This window comes from Amblyomma mixtum, chromosome 1 (genome assembly GCF_055824585.1).
Source record: "Amblyomma mixtum isolate Tamu chromosome 1, ASM5582458v1, whole genome shotgun sequence".
NCBI classification, from domain to species: Eukaryota; Metazoa; Arthropoda; class Arachnida; order Ixodida; family Ixodidae; genus Amblyomma; species Amblyomma mixtum.
In genome coordinates this window covers 300,619,768-300,643,484 of record NC_143012.1, presented here as the reverse complement: position 1 = coordinate 300,643,484, position 23,717 = coordinate 300,619,768, and the positions used below count along the sequence as shown (strand labels likewise).

At 46.6% G+C, this 23,717-nt stretch overlaps 2 protein-coding genes across 3 annotated transcripts in view; one reads left to right on the top strand and one right to left on the bottom strand.

Moving 5' to 3' along the window:
* The window catches only part of Ndf (Nucleosome-destabilizing factor), a 99,912-nt gene that overhangs the window by 62,488 nt on the left and 13,707 nt on the right, over positions 1-23,717 (bottom strand). For both annotated transcript variants that reach the window (XM_089566595.1, XM_089566596.1), the window contains 3 exons: positions 19,918-20,061; positions 16,373-16,603; positions 13,972-14,145 (listed from right to left, as the gene is read on the bottom strand). In XM_089566595.1, coding sequence (XP_089422721.1) covers positions 13,972-14,145; positions 16,373-16,603; positions 19,918-20,061 — 549 coding nt within the window. The remainder of the gene's footprint in view (positions 1-13,971; positions 14,146-16,372; positions 16,604-19,917; positions 20,062-23,717) is intronic.
* On the top strand, positions 1,026-5,696 carry LOC149372194 (uncharacterized). Its single transcript, XM_089566594.1, has 3 exons — positions 1,026-1,258; positions 1,921-3,891; positions 4,092-5,696. The coding sequence occupies exons 2-3, from the start codon at positions 1,933-1,935 to the stop codon at positions 4,680-4,682; spliced, it is 2,550 nt and encodes an 849-aa protein (XP_089422720.1). The 5' UTR covers positions 1,026-1,258; positions 1,921-1,932; the 3' UTR covers positions 4,683-5,696.

Here is a 23,717-nt window from a genome sequence, read left to right as displayed (position 1 = left end):
GCCCGCAAAACAGCGCGTATGTGCAGCCAGGCTCAATCTATCAATGTTTATTTTTTGTTTTCCTTTATTTCTTTTGCCTGAACGGCAAAATGCGACGCCCACGCTCTATTCGCGTTTTTACGTTTAGGTGACGGGCGAGCCGAATCAGAGCGCACTGAGACGTTCGCCGCGGGCAGAACGTTTAGCGCCACGACCAACTTCGACTTCGCGGTCACGAGCGGTTCAGCGAGAGATGTGGCAACGACGCGGCGCAAGCTGCGGCGCCGGGTGGCGAAAGAAAATAAAAATTCCAACGCGCTCCTTTACCCGCTAATGCCGCACTCGAGCCCTCAATCATACGGTCTCTCGGAGGAAAAAACTTGGTCGCTGCGTAGCAATCGGCCGGCGCACGCAGGGCGGCAGTAAAGCGCTCAGACACGGTCAAACGCCCCATCCCTGTGCCTCTCCTGCGAATATAAAGTCGCAGACGTAAGGTACCGAGCAACGCTCTCGAAGCTATGCTGTATCCGCTATGAGCTCGCAACACAATTAGTATGCGCGAGGCGGTTGGTAGCGGCCAAGCTGGGCTCTCTGGTGCCACGAGCTGAGACGACGGGGCACAAATAGAAATCGTCAGTTGAGGACAGAACTGGAACTGGGCGAACGAGTCTGAATTCCGGGAAGAGGCACTGCGATTAGCGCGCGGCGAACGCTTTATCTTCGTTTGAAGAACTAAAGAGGGAAAAAAAAATGGAGCGACAAGCAGACGTGACAGCCCCGACCAAAAGAAAACAAGAACAAGGCCTCGAAGAGCAACGCAGATGTTGCGGCAGACAACGCGGCGCTAAGGCTTTGACACCGGCGCATGACAACCAAAGGGTTCCTCCTCTTCTGGGGGCGCAACAATGCATTGCATAGCGGCGGCGGCCCAGCAAAAGCGCCGGATCGCAGAGAGGGGCCGAAGCGAGGACGAGAGAGAGAGGGGGGGGGGGACGCGGAATCGAAAGAGAAAGGCGCCGGGGCAGCCTCCTCGCCCGCGCGCGCGCGCACCGGATCGGACGGACATGTTGGCGCCGCTCCGCGCGCTCGCAGCACAGCAGCAGACGGGGGCCGACAGCGGTCGCTGGGCCTTTCGCGACGGAAGCACGCTGGAAACGATGCTCGCGGATCGCAGTCGCGCCGCAACAACCACTCGTTCACGATGATCCGCAGCCGGTCAACAGTGCGGGGAAAGCGGCCCAGGCTAAAGGCAGCGGCAATCCTCGTTGACCCCGAGACGGTAAGGACCGCCGAGCCTCGGCAACCTCGCTCTCCTTAACGCGCCCAACGGCCGATCGAGGCCGCTGGCCTGGCGCGCTCGCTAGCGCGAATACTCGGAAGCGTGCCCATACTGCTCGCGACGGCGGAACACCCGAGACAATGGGAGGCGCGGGACCAACAACCCTGTTAGCTCGGGGTGGATAACGTCGCAGGGAAGCTGAGCGACTTCGCGGCCGTCTTGCCTACGAGAAGCGCGGTCGACATTAGGCCTAATGCGCTCCTGTTAGCAGCCAGCCGCTTATCCGCCGTTAGCGGCGGACAGAATGACACAGTGGGTTCGTGGGGTTTTGCAAGCCGAACGGCAGCCCCTCGCGACGGGGCCGACGAAGTCGCCCCTTAATTTAACGCCACCGCTCGCTGGCGCCGCGGAAAATGCTTCCAAACATCGGCCCCCTCACCGAACCTCGCTCGATATAGGCCGACATATCAATCCGAGTACATTAATGTCTTAGGCCGGACGTTCAGCGCAGTTTGAGCAAAGCTTTGTAAACACCCGCATGCGAGGCGCGATTTCGCAACTTACAGACTGAGCAGCGTAGCTAGATCGATGACGAGCTGAGTCGATAAAACCGGTGGTCTCGTCCGCGCTGGCTGATGATGCGGCCGCCTTTTCCCTTCCAGGTGTGACAAACAATGCAAGTGAAGCTGCCATCGGGAGGCGTCACACTCTATGTATGCCTCTCGCTGCTCGCATGTGCCGCCTGCGGCGTGGCACCGGCGGACGGCGCTGGCTCGGATGGTGCCGTCCGCCAAGATGGCGCGCCGCCCGACTGTCCCCAAACGTGCAAGTGCCGCTCAATCGACTCTTCCGGAGCGCAGCAAGTCCTCTGCGTCGGGCAGCTGCGCAGGGCCGTGCCGAAGGACCTCTCACCTCAAGTGGCCTCACTCGATCTTTCGCGGAACAAGATCCGAAGCTTCAACTCAAGCGAGCTGAGTCCCACAAACTATACACATGCAAGTTACCTGAGCCGCCTCAATCTGCACCAGAATCTTATAGAAGAAATACATGTAGATAGTTTTCGGACGCTAGTCTCTCTCCAAGAGCTGGATGTGAGCAACAACGTGATCTATGCCATCCATGTAAATAGTTTCGATGCCCTTGAAGCACTTACTGTGTTAAACCTCTCGGGAAACCATCTGGACCAATTGAAACACGAGTGGTTCCAAAGCCTTTCGAACTTGACAGTGCTTGACCTCTCGCACAACAATATCCATGCACTGAACAATGTTGTGTTCTGGTCTCTGCATCACCTTGTGCATCTACGGGTGGATTACAACAGCATCAGTTCCATGGGGCTCCTAAGCCTTAAAGGCCTAAACTCGCTGCGATATCTCAATCTTAGCCATAACCACATCCCGACCATACAAGCCGGCACATTTCGACCGACGCTAGAACTTGAAGTACTGGACATTAGCCACAACCAAATGCTGGGCCTTCATGAAGCCTTCAAACATGGGCACAAAATCCGCCAACTGCATGCATCGCACCTGTACAAGCTCTCCCACTTGTCAAAGGCATCGTTTGTGGGCCTCGACAATGTGCAGGAAGTGCTCATGACAGACTGCCCTGCCCTGGAGACTGTGGAAAGTGGTGCCCTCTGGCCACTGACAACTGTTCGCAAGCTGGACTTGCGTTTCAATAATTTCACAACTCTCCCGCCTGGGCTGTTTGACCCGCTGACACAAGTGGAACGAATTCGTCTCAATGGCAATCCTTGGTTCTGTGACTGCCGGCTGTACTGGCTGTTGCTGTGGTTGCGTGACAACGTGCAGGCTCATCTGTTGTCACCATCACAGACGCTCTGTGCCAAGCCCTCAAATCTAACGGACGTCACGCTGCTCGATGCTGTTGACAAGCACATGGTCTGCCGCAATGCCACTGTGCTTGAGCACACCACCCAGGCGCACTTTAGGTTGTTTACATCTGCAGTGCTTTCATGCCGTGTGGATGGAAGTCCCGCTCCATCAATCACCTGGACCACACCACACAGACACCGGTTCAACTGGACTGCGGAATACGGTGCATCCGTTGGAAACTCTTCCCTCAATGGACCAGTGGCCAAGGGTGATTGTCCCAAGTTTGTGCTCCTCAAGAATGGGGACCTTTTTGTGCGTGAGGTTCAACGTGGTGACAGTGGTCATTACCGGTGCACAGCGAGCAATGTGCTGGGCCACCACACAGTGGCCATACAGCTGACCCTGGACTACGACTTCCTGGTGAATGTCAAAATAGTGAGTGTGCTTGTGGGCTGTGCAACAGCCTTTGGTTTCCTGCTGATCACACTGGTGGTCATGGCAGTCAGTGCCATACTGCGACGGTTTGGGGTGGAGTGTCCGTGCTGCATGGGTGGCGACTCCCCGCGTGCGCGTCAGCTCTACCACATGCTCGAAAGCCTGGAGCAGTACCGGTGCCAGCAACTGGAGCGCCTTCGAGAGAACTACGCCTGCCAAGTGCAGAGGATAAAGGACAACTGTACGCAGCAGATGGAGAGAATCCGGGAGAGCTACTCGGGCCAGACAGAGCGCCTGCGGGATTTCTGCGACTATGGCACAACACAAATCACCAACATTCGGGATAACTATTACTCACAGGTAAGACAAATTTTTCATCTCGTTATGCAGTGTTCGGGTAATTCGTTGAAAGTAGCAGAAAAGGCCATTTTGTCTTCGAAGTTCTTGACACTTGACTTGAACCAGTACAAACTGTAAAATCCAAACAGCTTTTGACATGATGCCGCCAAGGCTGTAATACAGCACGAGTGTTTTACACCACCTACTTGTTCCTGCTCTAGGTGCAACGGGTGCGGGACTACGGTGTGGGCCAAATTGACAGGCTTCGAGAGAACTACGTCTTTCAGCGCAACAGGATTCGTAAATTCAGTGCTCATCATCTGTACAAGTTGCGCGAGAACTACAAGCTGCAGCAACAGCACCTGAACAAGATACTGGAGAACCTTAACCTCGAGAGCTGTCGAAGTGTCTGCGCCCGCACGGACTCGATCATCTTCGATGCCGCAGATTTGGGGCTTGTGCCTCCGCATCTGGACATGCTGCCACCACCGCCAGCCATTCTCCCGCTGTTTGTGGATGAGGACACGGAGAGCCAGGTCTCTGCCTACTACACGCCAGACACACTATCTCAGGTGTCGCCAGATGAAGTGGTCCTGCAGCCAAACTTCCCCAATCTTGACTGTTTCCCTGACTTTGCTGCCGAGCTGCCAGTTGCTGACATGCCGGAGGTGATGTGTGCGATGTCAGCGGAACAGCCAGGCCCCAGCCACATGCCACCCCTAAGTGTGACTGTGCACATGGACTCACAGATGGAAGCGGCTGCGTCTCAAGTGCCGCTACTGCACAATGCATCCCACGAGACTGCTGTGTGATGGAGGAGCGCAACTCTATAAATAGAAGAGTACTTAACAAACTGAACTTTGTGCCGACATTCATGCTGTTCAGACAGGTGGCAAGTGCAGCTTGCTTGCGTAGGGAATGGAGCTTACAGTGTGCTCTAGCTCCCAGACACCCAGCTTAATGTTTCAGAAGGGCAGCCGCGAGATTCCGACAAGCTAGTCTAGCAAGAAAGGACTGTTGTCCATTTTAGAGTGTGTTGCATGCTAAGTAACGAAAAGAAAAATCAAGTGGAGGGGGAAACCACCTAGGGACACCTTAACTGCTTCAAGAGGCATGTTCACAGTTAATACCTCTGCCCAGAAAGGCTGCACCATGCTTACAGTCGCTTAGGTTGTGAGGTGCATTGCATATTTTCGTACCGGTGTCTTAGAAGAACAGTAGCAAAAAAAAAAAAAAAAACAAAAAAAGAAACAAGTGCTTCTACCAGCACTATTTACAACATATCAAGCTGAAGAAAGAGCACACAAAAGAGGAATAGTCCATGTATCTTCCGGAAGGTGCCCTTCCCCTCGACAACAGCTGCCACACACCAGGTTTTTAGATAAGCCAAGTTTCTGTGATAGACGGGATGCACCCTTTGCTTTCAAAGGTATTCACGGTAGTGAGCATTCCTGTTATTCCAGGCTCCTCAACTCCAGCTCTCCCCAGACTCCCATGCTCCTCCAGCATAGTGCGAACACTAGACTGCTGCTTGTTTGAAAGTGCACTTTTGTTGTGAACGGTTCCAGATGAGGCAGAAAACCGGCATCCATGCAGGGCTGGCTTGTAGCGAAGAGCAAGCTGTGTGCCTCGCAGATGGCAACTTCAAAGAGAATTCTATGGTGCAAGAAATTTACCTGTGGACATTTTTTATAGTAATTATTGTTCCCATTTTTGTTTACATTAGTGTGTATTTCCTGTGACAGTGAATGGTACAGATGTCTTTTTTTTTTTTTTGTCAAACACTTCTTTTTTTATAAGAATAAAAATATGTACCTGCTTTTTGACTGAGGTGTGTGATGGTCACAGCAACGCAAGCATAGTGAAGAGGATGCACCATTCAAGAAAGACACAATCCAGGAAGTGCCACATCGTGCTATACGATTGCTGGTGCTTGCTCATTTTGGTTTTATTGAAGCCATGAAGTAGTTTTTATTCAGAGGCAATAGACGCAGTCACCCTACTTTGGTCCCAGTACATGTGGAGAGCAATGAATGTCTACTTTGTCATTTTACAGTTTAAAAAAAAGGGGGGAGAAGGGGACATGCCCAAGCACTACTTTACGGACGGGCACATGCAGATGTAGTCTCTATCCATCAATATTTCTGCTGGCTAGCTTTTAATAAACAACTTAACTGCAAGCGCTAATGCAAATGCTTTGCACAAGAAAATCTCTTAGCTGGCAGGTCATAGACATCCGTTACTGCATGCCACTTTTTTGAAAAAATTATTTTGGTTCAGTGCTGCAACAGCAAAACAAGAAGTTCGTGAATACAGCAATCTATGTTGCTTCCTGCTTTCCCGAAATGTGCTTATGGTGCATGCTTCGAACTAAAAGAGCTGCCACATCACGTCGCTATCACAAAGAACATGGATGTTTACCACGCAATCACATGAAGTCTTTCTAACAAATGATACTTTAAATTCAACAGGAAGATCACGCACAGTGAACTGCTCTGCTGCCTGCCTTTGACATGAAAAATGGGTGTGCAATGTTTCAAACGAATCTGTTCTGCGTACAGGATTATGTTTCTCATTCAAAATAATTCCAGAGATAAGCTGACTGACTGCTTTCACACAGTACCAGATTCTATCTCTACATATTCTGAAAACTTGGCCAACAATGGCTGCTACGCAGCACATAAAGCACTTGCCTTGGCATCAGAAAAATATTTTAGCTTTTGAGCTCAAAATACCGTGAGATAATGTTTTACAGAGGTGTGCAAAATTTCCTTTAAAGAGTCAGAACTGTTGGAAATAGTAATGTCAAAATCTGTCATGCAAGCACTAGAGAGACTGGAATCGCTTCGTTTCGAAGATGCACATTACTCTTCAAATTGGCAAAAAAAAAAAAAAGCTGATGTCATTACTTGCGGCAAAATCTGTCGACACAAAAATGGCGGACGATGGACTGCCCAGTTGACCGTTCCGTAAAATATTCGCTGTATGTCGCAAAAAATTATCTTATTTGGGATGGAAATGCATGCTAAATGCACATGAAACAAAAAAATCGCAGCTAGACGTAGGACACATAGAAACAGCTGTGAGTTCCCTTTGCAGGCAATTGTGTATGACATAGCTCTTTGTGACAAAAAAAAAAAAAAAGCAATATTCTGAACCTTACATTTTTGAATCGGCAAATATTCCTTCAGTTTGCCAGGCTCCCCATCAAGCGGATCAGTATTTTGGCTGCCGGATCAATTTATAACATCACTGTACGCTAAATACCGCGCAAAAACAATGTTTTCTCGAAACATTCATTTTTTTTACTTCTTGCTAATTTGCAGTAGCAATATCTCTGCCTTCAAGGCAGGTAGACCCATCAATTTTATTGTTGCACAGCTAAGAGTGTAAATCACATAGTGTTAGGAACAGATTTTGGAATTTATTCTTTAAAAATTTGCAGTTCTGCTCTGGATCAGACGGTAGGGTACACCCACATTTGGAACAGTGAATTCTGAATTGCTATAGCATCACTAATAAAAGTACTCCTAGCATGGCATCCCTTACACTTTCTAGTACCTAGTCATACGTCAATATCAATTGCTATGGTGTGGTTATCTTTCCAATGTTTCCGCAAATTATGAACCATTATTTTATTTATCTTTGTAACTAATTGGCCAATTCAAAACACAATGCAGGCATTTGAAATCAGTGCAAGAAACTGAATAGGCACAGTAAATTTCATAAAGTTTGGTCAAGAACAAACAAAAGCACTAAGCTAGTGCCAAAATCATTTACATCCAAGGTACCTTTCACTCGATGCAGTGGCATGGTAATCATGCCAAGCGGCTGCAGAATTGAACACAGGCAACTGCAATCGCTTTTCGATGGAGGTGAAATGCAAGATATGGCCATGCACTGTGCCATGTCAGTACATGTCCAAGAAAGTGGGGCAGTCAAAATTAATTCGCAGAGCTCAAAAAAGGCCTCTCTTTCTCTCTTTCTTCTATATAATCCCTCACAGTCGGGTTTGGATGTCCACCCTGGGTGAGACAGTTACTGTGCCTTTCCTTTATTGCTAACCAATTACTACTATTACTAAGGCACTTTTAATTGGGGAACTGAAAACGGGGCCAGCCTTGAATCTATTCATGCACATTCCTTTGCAATGCCAAGAAACCACTGTGCTGACAAACAGGAGAAAAGCAACTGTGCTCAACTTTTGCTCCTAAAAAAGTAGTACTAGTCTGCAGCCTGCCACAAAATAATTCCTAAAAACGGATAAGAGGCGGGCAGTACAGGCAGCCCAACAAGTGCGCTGAGACGAATGTTCTCATGGCATCAAGTTGAATTTAGTTATAGGGTTTTCCGGCATAGCGTGAATGCAATTGAAAGCGTGGAGGTGCGTCTGGTAGCAAGTGTTGGTAATACGCATAAGACAAGCCGTTCCCTTGAGGGTAATGCCAACGAATGATGCCTCTCAGACTACAAGCAAATCTGCATCACTGCAAGGAATCCTGGACCACAGTTCCAGCCAATATTTAGCTCTACAGGACATCAAGCTTTGTCACTTTTTTTTTCATTCAATTTTGCTCTTCAGCAAAAGTGATGAGTCCATTTGGTGCGTTCCATTTCTCCCCCCACCCACCCCCAAAAAAAAAGCAAAAAAAAGAAAGCCAGGCAAGTGTGTAAATTCAATTCACCACAACCACAGTGCAGGAAAAAGAAAAATCAAACTCACAGACTGTTTAATATGGGACAAAACGGTGCAAACCTTCCTGAAATGCCAGAACCAGTGCTCCCTCATAAGACCATTTTATTTTTTTTTCTTCTAAAGTGCCCTATGCAGCAACTAGCCAGTGAGGAAAAAAAACAAAAACACATGAATGGCAAACGGCTATTTTTGGCATTTCGTAAGCGGCAACCGGAAGCTGCCATATCCACAAGGGAGCGTGTGCACTCATTGGGCATCTGTGCATCAGTGGGAAGCCCTATGCCGAGCGAAACTGCTCATGCTTGCAAACAAGGTTATATGTAGGGGGATGGAGTTTCTGGTTCTAACAAAAAAAAAAAAAAAAAAAGAATTATAACAGTGTGCTGAATTCTGCTTTCGAAATTCGTTTTTAACCAAAAAAAAAAAAAAGGTCAGTATTCTTGCCATGGAATCCATAGCTAGCTAGCTGGGTGACGAGTACGAATTACAGCCAAACTGAAATGTTACTAAGTAGGGAAGCCAGGGGGCATTTGCAACAGTGGTGTTTTTTAACATGCAGCACAGATGTGCGATCTGAGGCACTGCTCCACTAGCTTATACCCCTGTCACACGGGCACTTTCGATCCTCATTGAGTCAATCCTCATCGAACTCAATGCAGATCGACGGTTGTCACACGGCCACTTTCAAGCGCAATCGAGCTCGATCCTGCTTGACTCGATGCCGGTCCCTCAAGCGTGCTTGAGGTTCCAAGCACAATCGAAAGCACTCTCGCTCTCACGAAGCTATACAAATAAACATTAGTTGACAAAACAAAACTACAACTGTTGTTGTTGTAATTGAATATAATGCAAGACAGAACATTTTCAGGCACTATGCCTGCTTATATGCAAACATATTTATAAATAATCTCGACACCCCGCTCCTAGCTTCGCCGTCATGTAAACAACAAAGATGGCGTCCTCCTGTTCGTCGACGCGCAAACTATGGAGCGAGCGCGAGACAGCCGCTCTCATCGACTGCTGGCTAGACCGCCTAGATAATTTGCGGTGCCAGAAGATAAACGCCGTAGGCTACGCAGAAATCGCGGAGGCCTTGCGGACCCTCGGGTTCCATCGCACAACAGCAGAGGTACAGAGAAGCGTCGCACGTCTGGCTACGGATTTGGCTGCCGCTGGCCCCGACTGCACAGTGTTGCCGGACATCACCTTGTTATGGCTGTTAGAGGAACATTTGGCGCCACCTAACACACATGAGGGAAACTTCTCAAGGAGCATTGAAAATGCCCGTGTAGCACCGGATGCTTCAAGCGTGCTCGAAAATCTCGATGCCGATCGAGTTCAATGAGCATCGAAAGTGCCCGTGTGACAGGGGTATTACATGCCTCTGCAGACTCTGAAGCATCATTTCCTTCCCACCTGCTAGCTAAGCACCTGTTCACTATAACCCACTTAGAGCAGTTAGTCGGTTAAGTAGGTTTATCAACAGCATGCCAAACACCGATACGAAACTGTGCACTGGGTGCCATGAGAAAATGTCACGTTCTGGCTACCCCGACAAATGAGTGGCTGTTGTATCACTGCCACCAACATGCAGATCACATGATGCCCCGCTGCTCGCTCACACGTTTACTCGTAACTACGTTAAAACCCTACCACTTTTTTGGCTACCAGCTATGCTGGCTATATGACCTAATTTGCGTTATTTTTGTAATGACAATAGAAATTCCTTCTACATTTGTATGGTATTTACTGGTAATTAATTTGCGCATGCAGACAAAACCGCCAAGATAGACTCAAGCTGACTGCTGACCACAAAGTACTACCATTGAAATTACTGAAAAAGTCGGTTAAAGGTGCACTGAAGAGGATTCTGAACTTGTCTTTTTGCTGCGGGAACTCGATCTACACGTTCCTAGCACTCTTAGAAACTGCAACTTATTGCCCTGTATGGACGATTTCCCTAATTAAATCGAATTAACGTCCGGCTCCCGCCCTTTTTTTTAAATTCTGCCTCGTACGATGGGCGGAGTCTACCAATGCGTGAAGTTCCTTTCAGCCAGCTCCGTGGAGGCTTTGCTTTAGCTTTATTTTGTTTTTTAGGTTTCCATGAATAAATAGTTTCATTCGCAGATAATATAGCCGCAAAATAAGCCCGCAGAAATAAAAATACGCGCGGACTATTTGCTACTACGGACTACTACATATTACTCCGCCGATGGCAGAGCGGCAAGCCGCCACGGGACTGGGTGAAAGGCACTCCACACGTTCGTCGACTCCGCCCACCGTACGAGGCAGAATTTAAAAAAAAGGGCGGGAGCCGGACGTTAGTTCGATTTAATTAGGGAAATTGGCCACACAGGGCAATAAGTCGCAGTTTCTAAGAATGCTAGGAATGTGTAGATCGAGTTCCCGCGGCAAAAAGACAAGTTCAGATTCCTCTTCAGTGCACCTTTAATAGATCTGTAGAAAATAATGTTTGAGGGAAAAAATGAAAGTTGATCTCAAATGAAACACCTAAAAAAGTCTGCCCAGTTAAAAAATAAAGAAAGATGTCTCAACCCCTAGGTATGTGTTATCACCAAAGCGGCCCACAGTCAAAAAATGCAAAGAGGAGAAAGAAAAATGCCATGCCGCAAAAAGGATGTTTTCCAGCCTGCTGTCAGTACTATAACTGAGCAGTGATGGTATGCCACTGATGAAATAGGTTCAACATGGCAACTGCTCCTGTATAACATTTCAGGAAGCCAGCATGCTTAAGCACTGTGCTGGACACAACCACAAGCAGTGCTGAAATCTCTCATTTAGCGATTCATCCTTCCCTGCATCGACCAAAGGCCCAGGCCAATAAATTTGAACCGGGAATCTTAAGGGGGGACATGGGTCTTAGGGCATTTTTTTTATTTGCAGACCAAATGCAATGAAACTGCACATACTTATTCAGTTTTTCTGCTGATTTCAAATATGCAATTTGTTTATTTCTAGGCCAATTAGTTCCTGAGATATTAATATATATCATGCCATTGTCTGCTCAAACAATAGAAAAAAAAATGGGCCACCAGAAATTTAATTTTAATATGGGTGTAGATACTACAATGTGTGAGGAATGCAATGCTGGAAGCAGTTTTCAGTTTTTTGTCCATGTGGACAAATGGGCTTAATAGTTAGTTTCATGTGTGTCGTGTTTTCTGTCACTGTATGTCTGGTTAACTCACTTGAAAACTAACTATTACGCCCATTTGTCCACACGGACAAAAAACTGAAAACTGCTCCCAGCGTTGCATTCCTCACACATTGTAGTATCTACCCACGTATTAAAATTAAATTTCTGGTGGCCCATTTTTTTTCTATTGTTTGAGCAGACAATGGCATGATATATATTAATATCTCAGGAACTAATTAGCCTAGAAATAAACAAATTTCATATTTGAAATCAGCAGAAAAAACTGAATAAGTCTGTACAGTTTCATTGCATTTGGTCAGTAAATAAAAAAAATTATCTAAGACCCATGTCCCCCCTTAAGTCAATAAATAATAAAATAATTCTACTTGGAATTCCTTCTCTCGTGGTCAAGCCAATGTTAAAGGTGCCACCACCAAGCAGCATTTTTTTTTCCAAAGCTGACATGGCCTCATTTTAAGCATTTGTTGCATAGAAGATTTCAGCGAGAACAAAGGTTCCGGCTGCATAACAAACATAAAAACAGCCCTCAGGCCTCTGCACAAAACGACTTTCCCAATGCTTTTTGTCCTCTTTGCAACGCCCTGCAGCGGGCTCACGAATTGCTACTGTTGCAGAGCTAAAGGTTGTTAACAGTGTCCTTTTAGCACAATTCTGGCGCAGAAATATATTCAGACCAAATTCTCACATGCTTCTCCATCTCCAGGCTCCATCTCTTTAGAATGTCTTAAACAACTGCACTGATGATGAATGTCACTTCTATACCTTACCCCACAGCCAATAAGAATGCTGAGGACTCCAAGAACCAACAGAAACCATGGCTTATTAAGAATTGTAGGAACTTGTTGCAGTTAAGCTTTGCGTTGAATGGTGTAAGCTGTGCTGGAGTAAACTCTAGTTGCGCTCGATTTGAACAGAAGAATTGGGCACAACGTGAGGCATTGGTGCGGGTTTACGATAAAAACGGTTGACTACATCTGCGAACGTTGAAAAACGTGCTGGAGTACATTTTGCTTTATTGAGAAGGTGAGTCATACTGAATGAAGCACTTACACCACCAGCCGACGTTTTGTCCCGTTTTTACCGCTTCAAATATTTTTCACAATGCTCTTCACTGCGTAATGAATGCACGTGCCATATTTTGGGGGATTTCTTGGGCAAAAAAAAAAGCGAATTCACTATGCAAGTAAATACGGCCCTGTTTGAGCATTCTTGTACTAAATGCAGACTTCAACCAAGGTTAACAAAAGCTACAAATGCTGCCTCACCGAAAGTAACCTATTAAAGTATCCACAGAAAAGTGGCAGGGTTTCAAAGAAGCCAAACCGAGTACACGCACAAAAGCATGTGTTCATTCTTCGTCTCTTCTTTCTGGCATGTGCACGCAACCGCGTTTCTCGCTCTTCATCGTCACGCCCTTTGTCCACTCGGCAGCAGCTGGCGAGACGCTCCTCTGAACTTCCCTGAGCTCACTCCAACTGGCTGCAGCATGCGCGATGCCTCTTCAAACTAACCCAAGCTTACCCGAGTTACTCCAGTCACACAAGACAAGACTCTCTCTCGGGGTTGGTACGTCCGAAGTGGTGCTTTTCGCACAGAAACAGAAGTGCGAATATTATGCCGAAACCATCGCTTGTTTTCATTCAGAACAACTCCTGTGGCAAAAAGGTGCAATGAGAGGCACCATTACATCTGTGCTAACATAAATGCAGACTACACATAGCAACAATTCTCGACATTATGTGGCAGAATTACAGTTAGAATCGGAAAGCGTTAACATTGTAAGACATGATAGTGTCTGAATGGGCACTGTTGGTGCTACATTAAATCTAGGTTGCTACGAATAAGCCAACCGAAGTACTGGTGCACTTGCAAAGCACCGCGATGATAATGATGATGGTGAATTGGCGCATACGGCCAAAGAAAGCCATGGAACACTGTGTCTGCTTTCGTTTACTCAAGGTGGGGTCAAAGACCTATTTCCCAAGTATTTCACCCTAAAGAAGCTGAGCACCAGGCCAAGAGAAAGCTCGTACCCGCTGTATCATCAGTGGATACCCATTGGCACTGAGGGACCGAACCCCGCACCTCCCACATGCAAAGCGGAAGCTCAAAAGACTAGGTCCCTACTGCGGTTTACCCTTCCCAGTAATGCAACATGAAAGATGCCGTGGCTGAAAATGAATGCAGAAAACTTCGGCAAGGAAAAAACAAAGGTGGGTCAGACCTTGGAGGGTGTCCTGTTCCAGACGGTGATGTGGTGACCAGAGTTGAGGAGGTTCTTGACCATGCCCTGGCCCATGTTGCCCAAGCCCAGGAACCCAAACTTCAGGTTGGACGGGCTCACTCGCTTTTGCCGCAGCACGTCCGATATCCTCTCCACGTCTAAGGGTGGCGTCACCTGCCAGGCGTGTGCAAAAGGGGGACACATTTTGAGCTCTCCTAGCTCCACCACTGAAGTTCAACCAAAAGCACGTATTTCCTTTTCCTACCTGGAACAGACTTTCACATGGCCCTATGCTAGTCTGTATTCGAGCCATTCTGTCGTTCGCTGTAAGTCGTTCTCATTTCCCTTGGCATTGCCAACACGCTTCAAAGTACAGCATTTGTCAAAAATATACAGCCCAAGGGGTTCGCTTCTGAGCGCCGTCGTGTGGTTCGTTTTGCATCCTCAGCGATCTTAGTCTCTTGAAGGTGGGAGGAGCTTAGCGCTGCCAAATGGGCCAGCGAGCCACACTACGTGGTGCAGAAGCAGGCCCCTTGAGGTGAACATTTCTTACAAAGGCTGTACTTTGCAACACAAATGAATAAAGGCCACATGCCAACAATGTGCATTTCTTTGGTCTTCTTTAAGGCTTTCTTGAAAAAGGGTATTGAATATAATTTTCTAATTAACAAAGTTACAGTTATGATGTCTTCAGGGAATATCTAGGTACATTCGGCCAATTCCTTAAACGTCTCACCCGAGCGTTGTGCAAACAGCCGTACAGCGGCCTGTGACAAAGCGGGGTAGAGAATCAGCCGAGAATATGCACATGCGTGCAAAGTGCTTGCCGTTTTCACCCTTTTTTGCCACTGTGCTTTGTCACAGAGCGCTGCACGACCGTTTGCTCGACACTGCTGTCCTATTGTTAACCCATTAAAGACCAAGAAAAAATCTAACGAAGAGATTTTCTTCATTCTTAGCACGTAATGCTCCCATATAAATAAAAACAGATTACTGGAATTTCATCAAGATTCCTTCGTTCATTCTGAAGTTACATAGGTGTACATTTTATAGTACGCTGGGCCCTCCCCAAAGCACGTGGCTACTTTGCTCCACTCCCACATCGTGGCGTGAATTTTGTTATGTCTGTGATTTTAGAACGCAGCTCTTTGGCACCCGTTTCTGCGTTTCGCGCCGTCGCCGTTATCCCTCGTAACAGCAGTGGACACCTTAGTCATGCTTTAAGCTGTGATACCAATGGAGCCGATGTGCACACAGGAAGCGCCAGCGTACTAAAGAAAGTACAGCAGCATATGATTCATCATAGCGCAAAAAAGCCAAAGGTGCGGGACGTCCAAAGCATTCATTGTTTACTTTCGTCTTTTGTGCTGCTGTATACTTGAGACTAGCATAATATGTACATAAATGCGGCCGCGAGAAAATTATAAGCCAGCGACTACCAGTGCAGTTTGTGGGAAACAAACATCCTTAAGTTTCACCATGGAAACATGACATACTGAGAAGAGGAAACGAGACTTCTTTAAGGGGTGTCGGCTGATCCCCTGGTGACAAAAGCATGGCCTACTTGAAAAGAAAAATTCAATCTTTGGTGTTGAAATCATAAAAAATTTAACTGTACTCTTAAAAGTATGCTGGGTGCTAATGGGTTAAAGAACTGCCCGGAAGTATTTAGTTTCTTTATTTTAAATATGTGAGCGAATTTCATCCAAAACAAATCCTGGCACACTTCAGTAGCAAGTTATATATGTTTCTGTCAAGAACTTTAAAAAAACTGCAGCACGAACGTCCTGAAATGCATGCCATTGGTTTCAGATGACGTCAAGAAATGCAATAAGGGTGAAATTATTATCCCGTCATCATCAAGCTCAAGTTTTGGGATTTTGATGTCTGTTCAGAAACGGGAAGAAAAGTTTTTACATTCCTGTTTCTGAAGTGATAACTTCAAAACCTCGTATAACTTAGGTACATGATTGGCAGGAGGATAACTTTGCTCACTGCCATGAGGATACAATTATACCAAGAAAAACCATATGGCACACATTTTAGCACGTTCCCTGCTGCAAAATTTATTAAAAGCTTTCGGCAAAAAGTTACATAACATATAAGTCTCCCATCTCCTGATCCCAGCACTCTGTTCCTTTGAATTCCCACTATTGCCTGTGGCAGCGATTTGGTCCTTTGGATGCTGCAGATTAAGACACGACTGCTTTTCTGGGCTAGGAAGGACTTCGCTGCTGTGAGCAAGCATCGAGGCTGAAACTCCCGGGCTGAAAGTCAGTCCTGTGAAAATTCTTTAACTTCCTAGAATGCCCCAATATTTCCAAAATTTCTCCAAATAGCTGACATGCCAAGTATAAAACAGTCCTTCCATGCAGCCAAAGCCCCAGAGGGCCACACTTACAGGCCGTGTGACGTAAGACTGCCTGAGGAGGTTGGAGCTGGACTTCGAAGATGACGACGTGGCATTGGTTATGCTGTTGAGACCTGCAGTGTTATTGTTAGGAGTGGCGGCGGCTGCAGAGGAACTCTTTTCAGCAGCGGCTGCAGCCTTGTTCCTCTTTGCTGGTGCCGAGCCCGTGCTGCTACTCTCAGAAGAGGTTCGCTTCGATGCCCTGTGTGCCTGGTCTTGTGACTGCAAGCGGAAGCACAACACCGTCACATTACGCCAGGTAACATGGAGCACACAGGCCAAGACAGGATGCCCACTCCACTGCATGAACATTGCCATGGGCAACACAACGGCAAAAACGGGCAATGGTATGACAAGCCACTTATCCTGCACTGTTAGAGAGTAATTACTCGAGTGCCAAATGGTTGTGCGAGGCAAGAGTGATGAAACAGTGTGAGCGGTAACGAAAACAGGCTTAAGGGGGCACACTGGTCTTTGAGACCAAAAAATTGACCAAAAAATCAGTTTTCAAAAAATGACATTTGTGGAATCTACAGCTATTATTTTCCAACTGTACCAGTTTTTTCCCTCAGGAAATCAACATTGTGACCATAATATTAAATTCAGATCATCGTGTGGGCTGAATTTATGCAACAGCAGACAATTTAATCCCATGAAAATTTTGGACATCTGCCTGTCTTAGTATGTCGATATCTCAACATCTAGAACAGACATAGATGTCTTATTACTTGCTAAGAGAAGCTGAAGGCACAGTGTGTGCAATAATCAAAGCAGATTTGTTCAATCGTACTTCAAAAGTTTATAATTTAGCAAAGTTTATTGATGCATGACAATCACACCTTGAATATTGATATTCCAAATGCTGTAAAATTACTGAAGAGGGTAAAATAGAAAAATGCTTTTGATTATTGCACTCTGTACTCACCATACTGTGTAGACATGGATTGAAAATAATTTTTTATTGAGCAGTTTTTTTTGAACCGAGGTACTAATGAATGACTAATTAAAATTAATTATCTTGGGAGCCGACTAATTTGTGAGAAAGGTAATTTCATAGTTGAAATCAGTATAAAAAAGTTTCATCAAAATTGGACTAAAAATAAGGAAAATTGGTCCAAGACCAGTGTCCCCCCTTAAGTTGACAAAAACTGCACTGTCACCCTTCTGTGAAATGAACAGGCTCAGAAACAAAGTCTATACTGCACGTGGATGTTCCCATCTGCAAAATGCGTCCCGACACCAGTGTTTCTGTGGGAGGGGGGGGGGGGGGGGGGGGGGGGTCATCTCCACATGTGAGTCACAAAGGCAGATCCTGTGCTTCCGTTGCACTCTGGTAAGAAATGTACATACAGTGAAATCTTGATAGAACGAACTTTGTGGGACCACCAAGAATAGTTTGTTATATTGAAATATCGTAATAATGAAATACTCAGAAAGCACAGTAAAAGCTTGTAAATTGAAACTCCAAGGGACCGGAAAAAAATGCTTGAATTATCGAATGGCCCCGAAAAAACAGTCAAGAACTGCTCGCATCACGGTAAATTTATTTGGTGAAAGACCTGGCAATGGCTGCCTGATTTTGAGATGAGAACAAAGCAGCAATGACTATTTTCAAATTTACATCAAGGTTTCTTTGAATGCATACAGAAGAGAACATCGAAGCAGAACTGCCCCAAAATCATAAAGCGTCTCGCATCCTTCACTGTGCAACGTGGCGGAGCTCTACCGCTAAAGCGCCACATCCGTCATAAGCGGCACCACTGCGTTTGTGGAGGCTTCACCACATAAACAGCGAACGGCAAGTGACGAGCGCGCAGTTTCGGCGCGCTGGAAGAACGAAACCATGCGGACGGATGCGAAGGAAACGGCTCAGTGGTGCCGAAACAATGAGAGAGAGGAAAAAAAAAAACTGGGAACAAAACACCAGCACCCGAAACGGTGCTCAGTTGGGTTAGGTTGCTGATAGATGCTGGCTGTTTGAGGCGTCGCTGGGGCTGGCACAAAGCTCATAAAAGCGAAACTGAAACTACGTGGTTGGACCGTTCCCGGAGATGGGGCCGTTCGTTCTCGTCATGCCTCCTCCTCTAGCGAAAACCGGCGTCGCTTGTTCTTAATGCGGGTACCAGCAGAACCTATAGTCAAGCACTTGTCCCAGTACCACGTGAAACTTGGCAGCACAGTTGAATACACGCGATAGCGAAAGCACAAAGAAAAATAAGGCAGCAAGGCTAGCGAAGCCTCAAACCGCATCCTTAAAAAAAAAAAAAAAGTGTAACGGAAGTCATGTGCTTTGCTGTTCCGCCAGTCCGCATCCAGCTTCCAGCATGAGACTAATGACGACGACAGCTTTCAGCAGTGACGCATGCCGTAAATCGAGCACCTCGGTTGCGTTTTCAATCCGGAGCAAGTTTGTATTAATGAGGTGCATTTACTATGGGTGACCAAATAAATTACGCACGTTATTCTGAAATGTTCAGTATCCAGAAATTTGCAGTAGTAAAATATGTTTGTATTGAAATTTATTTATTATAGAAATATATTTATTCTGGCAGGAATTTTAGAAGAGTTCATAAAGCTGTAAAATTTGTTAATGTGAGGTTCATAGTAACGAGATTTCACTGCATTAAGTTTCAGCTAGTGGGCCTGACCTTATTATGTACCTTTGCAGACGCGTCGTGCTCTGCAGCAAAGATGTCACTCGGAACTTATGACCATTCAGTGAAGATAGAGGCATACAAAGTTCCTGATACCATTGAGCAATTTTGTCCCAAGCTAGTCTCATTATTTATTAGACACAGTTGGTAGGAGGCACCTTCTAGTAAACAAAAAAAGCTTCACAGACCAAACAGCAAAGAAGGTTAGAAACTGCGCAAAAGGACGAGGACAGGATCCACGCAGCATGGTTTAAAACAAAACGCCCAACTTAGCACCTTATATTCTTGACAAATACTGTGAGTATCAAATGAATGCAAACAGCAAAACAAGGATACCTTAGATAAAAGAGAGAAAGTAAAGTTTAAACAGAGGTCGGTTGGCGGTAACATGACCCTGGTCTGCAACTCCATACAGGGAAAGGAGAGAGGAAGGAAAGGGAGAGGTAGAATGCACAAGGAAGCCGATGATGTCATAATACCAATGAACTGAACAAAGTCCCCCCAAACACGAGATATCCACATACATATTGGCTGGCATTCATCTCACATAAATTCGATGCACAGCACGAGCACTCCATATGACACTACAGCTTCATTTTCCCACAACTACACACCTCACGTGTTTGCAATGAGTAGCTCAGTGCCACCTGGCTAGAAATGGCAGCGCCACATATGACATCACTGCTGTGCCCCTTATCAGGAGCTCAGCTGCCGAACTGTTGAACAGAATGCTGCTTTGGAAAGGATATAAATAGGCTCAAAAATCAGAAAGAGTGCTTGGTTGCCCCATTTATCAAATACTTATTCCTAGGTTCATCTACTGCCACTGGCCACGCTGTGGTTTGCACGCAAGGGGCATTCACAAACTGTGCGTCCCCTCACCTCTCTTTTTCTCCGCCTTGGCTCCTTGTCCCCTGTGCTGGGCTCCTTTGGCGTCTTGGGTGTCTTCAGGTGGGTCAAGGGGCTCACTGGTGGTAGGTCCTCGGCTTCATTCTCCGAGACAGATACCCTCGCAGCCGGTGGGCCCTTAGGAAGACAAGAGCGGCAGTGCCGAGAACAGCTCACGTCAGAACCCTTTGTCACGACTTGCTCGAGCAGTGCGAAACCAGCATGGGGTGAGTAGCTAACCCAATCGTTAAACACTGTATGCGTCAAGAAACGCGGTGTAAATGTGCCCCCTCAATATCGTGCGGGACGTTTTTTCTACGGAAGAGCAATAATCAAAACTGCAATCAAGGTGTCGAATAGCAAGTACATAAATGACTATAAGTATTGCATGGTTTTAAAGGCCTAAAAAAAAGTATAACTGCGGAATCAACGAAGTAAGCACATAGAGAGTTTCACCAATGCTAAAGCTACAGCCAGTTTCTTCTTAGAAGAGATTAAACTGGGAAGAGACTTCAAAAATGGTTGTCAAAAATTGACTGCAGAGCAGTTGTAACAAAGCTATGGCTATGAAATTTGCTAGCAATCTTCTAAATGGATGTAGCTACAAATAGAGTTCAAGACTAGATTGTAATTTTGTCTAGTATTTTCATTTCTTCTAGTGTACATTTTCTCTTAAACTCTACTGAATGCAGGGCACTGAAAATTTCTACGACAGTAAAAACGGTTATTCTACACACCTGCAAATAAAATTCTGCACTTTGTGCAAAAAATTGTCATCCATTAATGGTTTTTCTTTTTAGTCGTAAAAGTACAAACTGATTAAGGCTACTGATTCTAGTTCCAGTCATGTAAGGCACTGACTGAAATATATGAAAATTTTGTTTGCTTATGTCTTAAGCAAATAAAGACTTGAAAAACTCCCGCTATTCTGCTCGATGTGACAACAAAAAGGATCAAGAAAACATTTCTGAAGTAGCAAATATCCAGTGTAATATATTTCCTGAAAGCTGAAGGGTGTTTTGATACCACAACTTCTGATCACTGAGATGGTTTTACAAAGATTTTGTAATGTCAATTTATTGCACTGCATAGATAATTGGCTTCCTTGATGCTTGCAGAGAATACAAAAAGGGGGCCCTGGTGTTCGAAAAAAAAAAAAATTTATGAAGTCACAATTATGCAATCCTTACGGAACATAATAAATGTGTTTACTACTACTACTACTACTACTACTACTACGGAACATGTATTTTTGTGTGCAGATTTCAAGTAAGTCGTTTAATTTAATGTAAAACAAGTCCTTGTGCACTTATGCAGTATGTTATGCAAGTCTTTTAGAGCGTTTAAGAAAGTTTGCTGCTGGGCATTTGCTAAAATTATTATCCTGCTTATCGTAGAAGTTGAGTCATAGGGTACTGAAGTCATCACTTCAGAAATATAAAGAAAAATTTATATCAATGTTTCTGGGTTGGCAACTCAAAAACCTATAGAGGTTTTTGTTCTAAAATAGTTCTAAAAGTTCTAAAATAGTTCTAAGTTCAAGTTCTAAAATAGTTCAAGTTCTAAAATAGGCAGGATGACAACTTCAACCTTATTGCAATCCTTGATGCCACGAAAAAGTAATGCATGAATTTATGCAAGTTCCATGCAGCAAAATTTCTTAAAAGCTCCCTCCAAGAAATGACAAAACATGTGTATAAGTGCACAAGGATTTGCTTTGCATGAAATTAAACGACATATTTAGAATCACAGTTAAACCTGGATGTAACAAAACCTCCATGTAGCGAATTCCTTGATATAACAAAGTTTTTGAATTCCCCAATGCCGCCTCCATTGAAGCATGCGTATTTGAGACTTCCATGTAACGAACATGTACCGGCGGTTCACCTTGATATTGTAGCGACCCGCGCGGCCGACAGCGACGGAATGCTGAGCAGCCCTCTAACAAATGTGGCCACAGTCGCCTCTCATGCAACCTCCACATCGTGGTGACCCGGCGAACCGTCCTTTCTTCCCCAGCCGCGTTCCAGAATGGCGGGCTGGCAGGACCCAGGCTTTGACCCGCCATTCCGGCGTTCCGACCACAGGAAATTGACGGGTAGTTTGTTCAGTTCGAGGCTTCGCTTTACGTGAACGGCGTCACTGTCCAGCCATTCAAACACGCAGTCCTCTACAATATCCTCCCACCCGACCTGCTGAGCCGACTCGCCTGCCCTGCCTTGGGCTGCCGGCCATACGATGAGCTGTGCGCGGCCGTCTTGGCGGGCTTTAGTGCCTGCTCCGTCCCGCTACCACTCTATAATGCTGCAGACCCGCTTTCACAGCAGCCAGCATCTGGCCCCACAGCAGCCTCACTCATGCCCACGCAGTGTCTGTCAGAACACCGCCCACTTCGGCAGCCCCTGGCCTCCTGCCTGCCACTCCTGCCCGGCCGTCCCTCTCTACGACACATCAGGCAGGCTCAACACGGGCTCTGACGTCCTGCTGCCACACCAGTCCTCTGTGCGTTTTTGGCCCTGCCTCCTTTAGCTTCTTGGTGTCCACCCATGACCACATCGAATGATGGCCCCTGCTGCGCCTCACTGCAATAGTTCCCATCCAGAGAAAATTTCTACCCAGTCCCCACCACATCCACAGTCCCCTTCACCGTCGTCGTCGTCAGCGCCTCCTGACGACATGGCATGCTCTGCCGCAGCATCCAAAACGCAGCTTTCGCCATCACCGTCTGCCTCATCACAATAACCAACAGCTCAACAGGCCTCTGCAGCGACGTCGAAGCTGCGCCCAGTTGATGCCAAAGAGCCGTCGGCAACGACCAAGCCTGCAAGCCAAACCCCCCAGCTCCTCAAAAGGCCCGCAACGCACTAAATGTAATAAGGAAGAGGATGAGAAGCAGTAGCACGCATGGCAGTTGTCACCAGCCCTACATTGACAGCAAAGGAAACTGCTGCCAGCGCCTGTCCCCAAGCCAAACCAGGCCACTGATGTGGGCCCTTCTTGCTCCCCGCCGGTGTTAGCATCTTCGAAGATGCCCGACACTGACACCGGTGGCTTGGCCGCCTCCAAACGAAAGTCCGACAGGAGACTACCGCCCACCACCTCTCGCTCACAGCAGAATCAGGTCCCAACCCTGCTGCAGCTTCTTCAGCCGTCTAGCAAGATGCCTTGGCCGACCAGGCCCGTGGACATGGACATCATGGTGACCCGGACGTGATACCTCCACAACATAACGAACTCACTAGGCAGACTATCTGTTAGCTCGTGCTCCGTTACAAAATTTGGCAGAAGTTTCACGACAATAAAACACGAACTGACATGAGAGGAGCGTAAACAATCGCAACGGGCGACCGCAATTGAGACAATGCGTCGTGCTCCGGCACCGTCAGTGCATCTCTGTTGCTTTCGCTTTTGGAATGCCACACCACGTGGCACTCAAACAGCTGACGCTCAAAAGAAGCAAAAAATGACAGGACATAGCAAAAACGAAACGAACAAGCAGGGCGTGTTCATTGCCATGGAGTCGCTCGCGTAATACCTGTGCCGATAGCTCTCGCGCGTTGAGACTTCGGAGTGGGGACAGCGGAGGGCGCCAGCAAAAGAGTCCGCTTCCTGGGGCAACAGCGGCAGCCAAAACAAAAGAAGGAACATGCAGGAACAAATACCATGTGCCTCCGCGCCTGCTCTACGGTGGCGACGCAACTGTGTGTGTTCTCCTCTAGCTCGGCCGTGGTGGCCCCGCCTCTCGCCCTCTCCCCACCCCACTCCACACGGCGTTGCGCGAGCCGTGGTAGTTC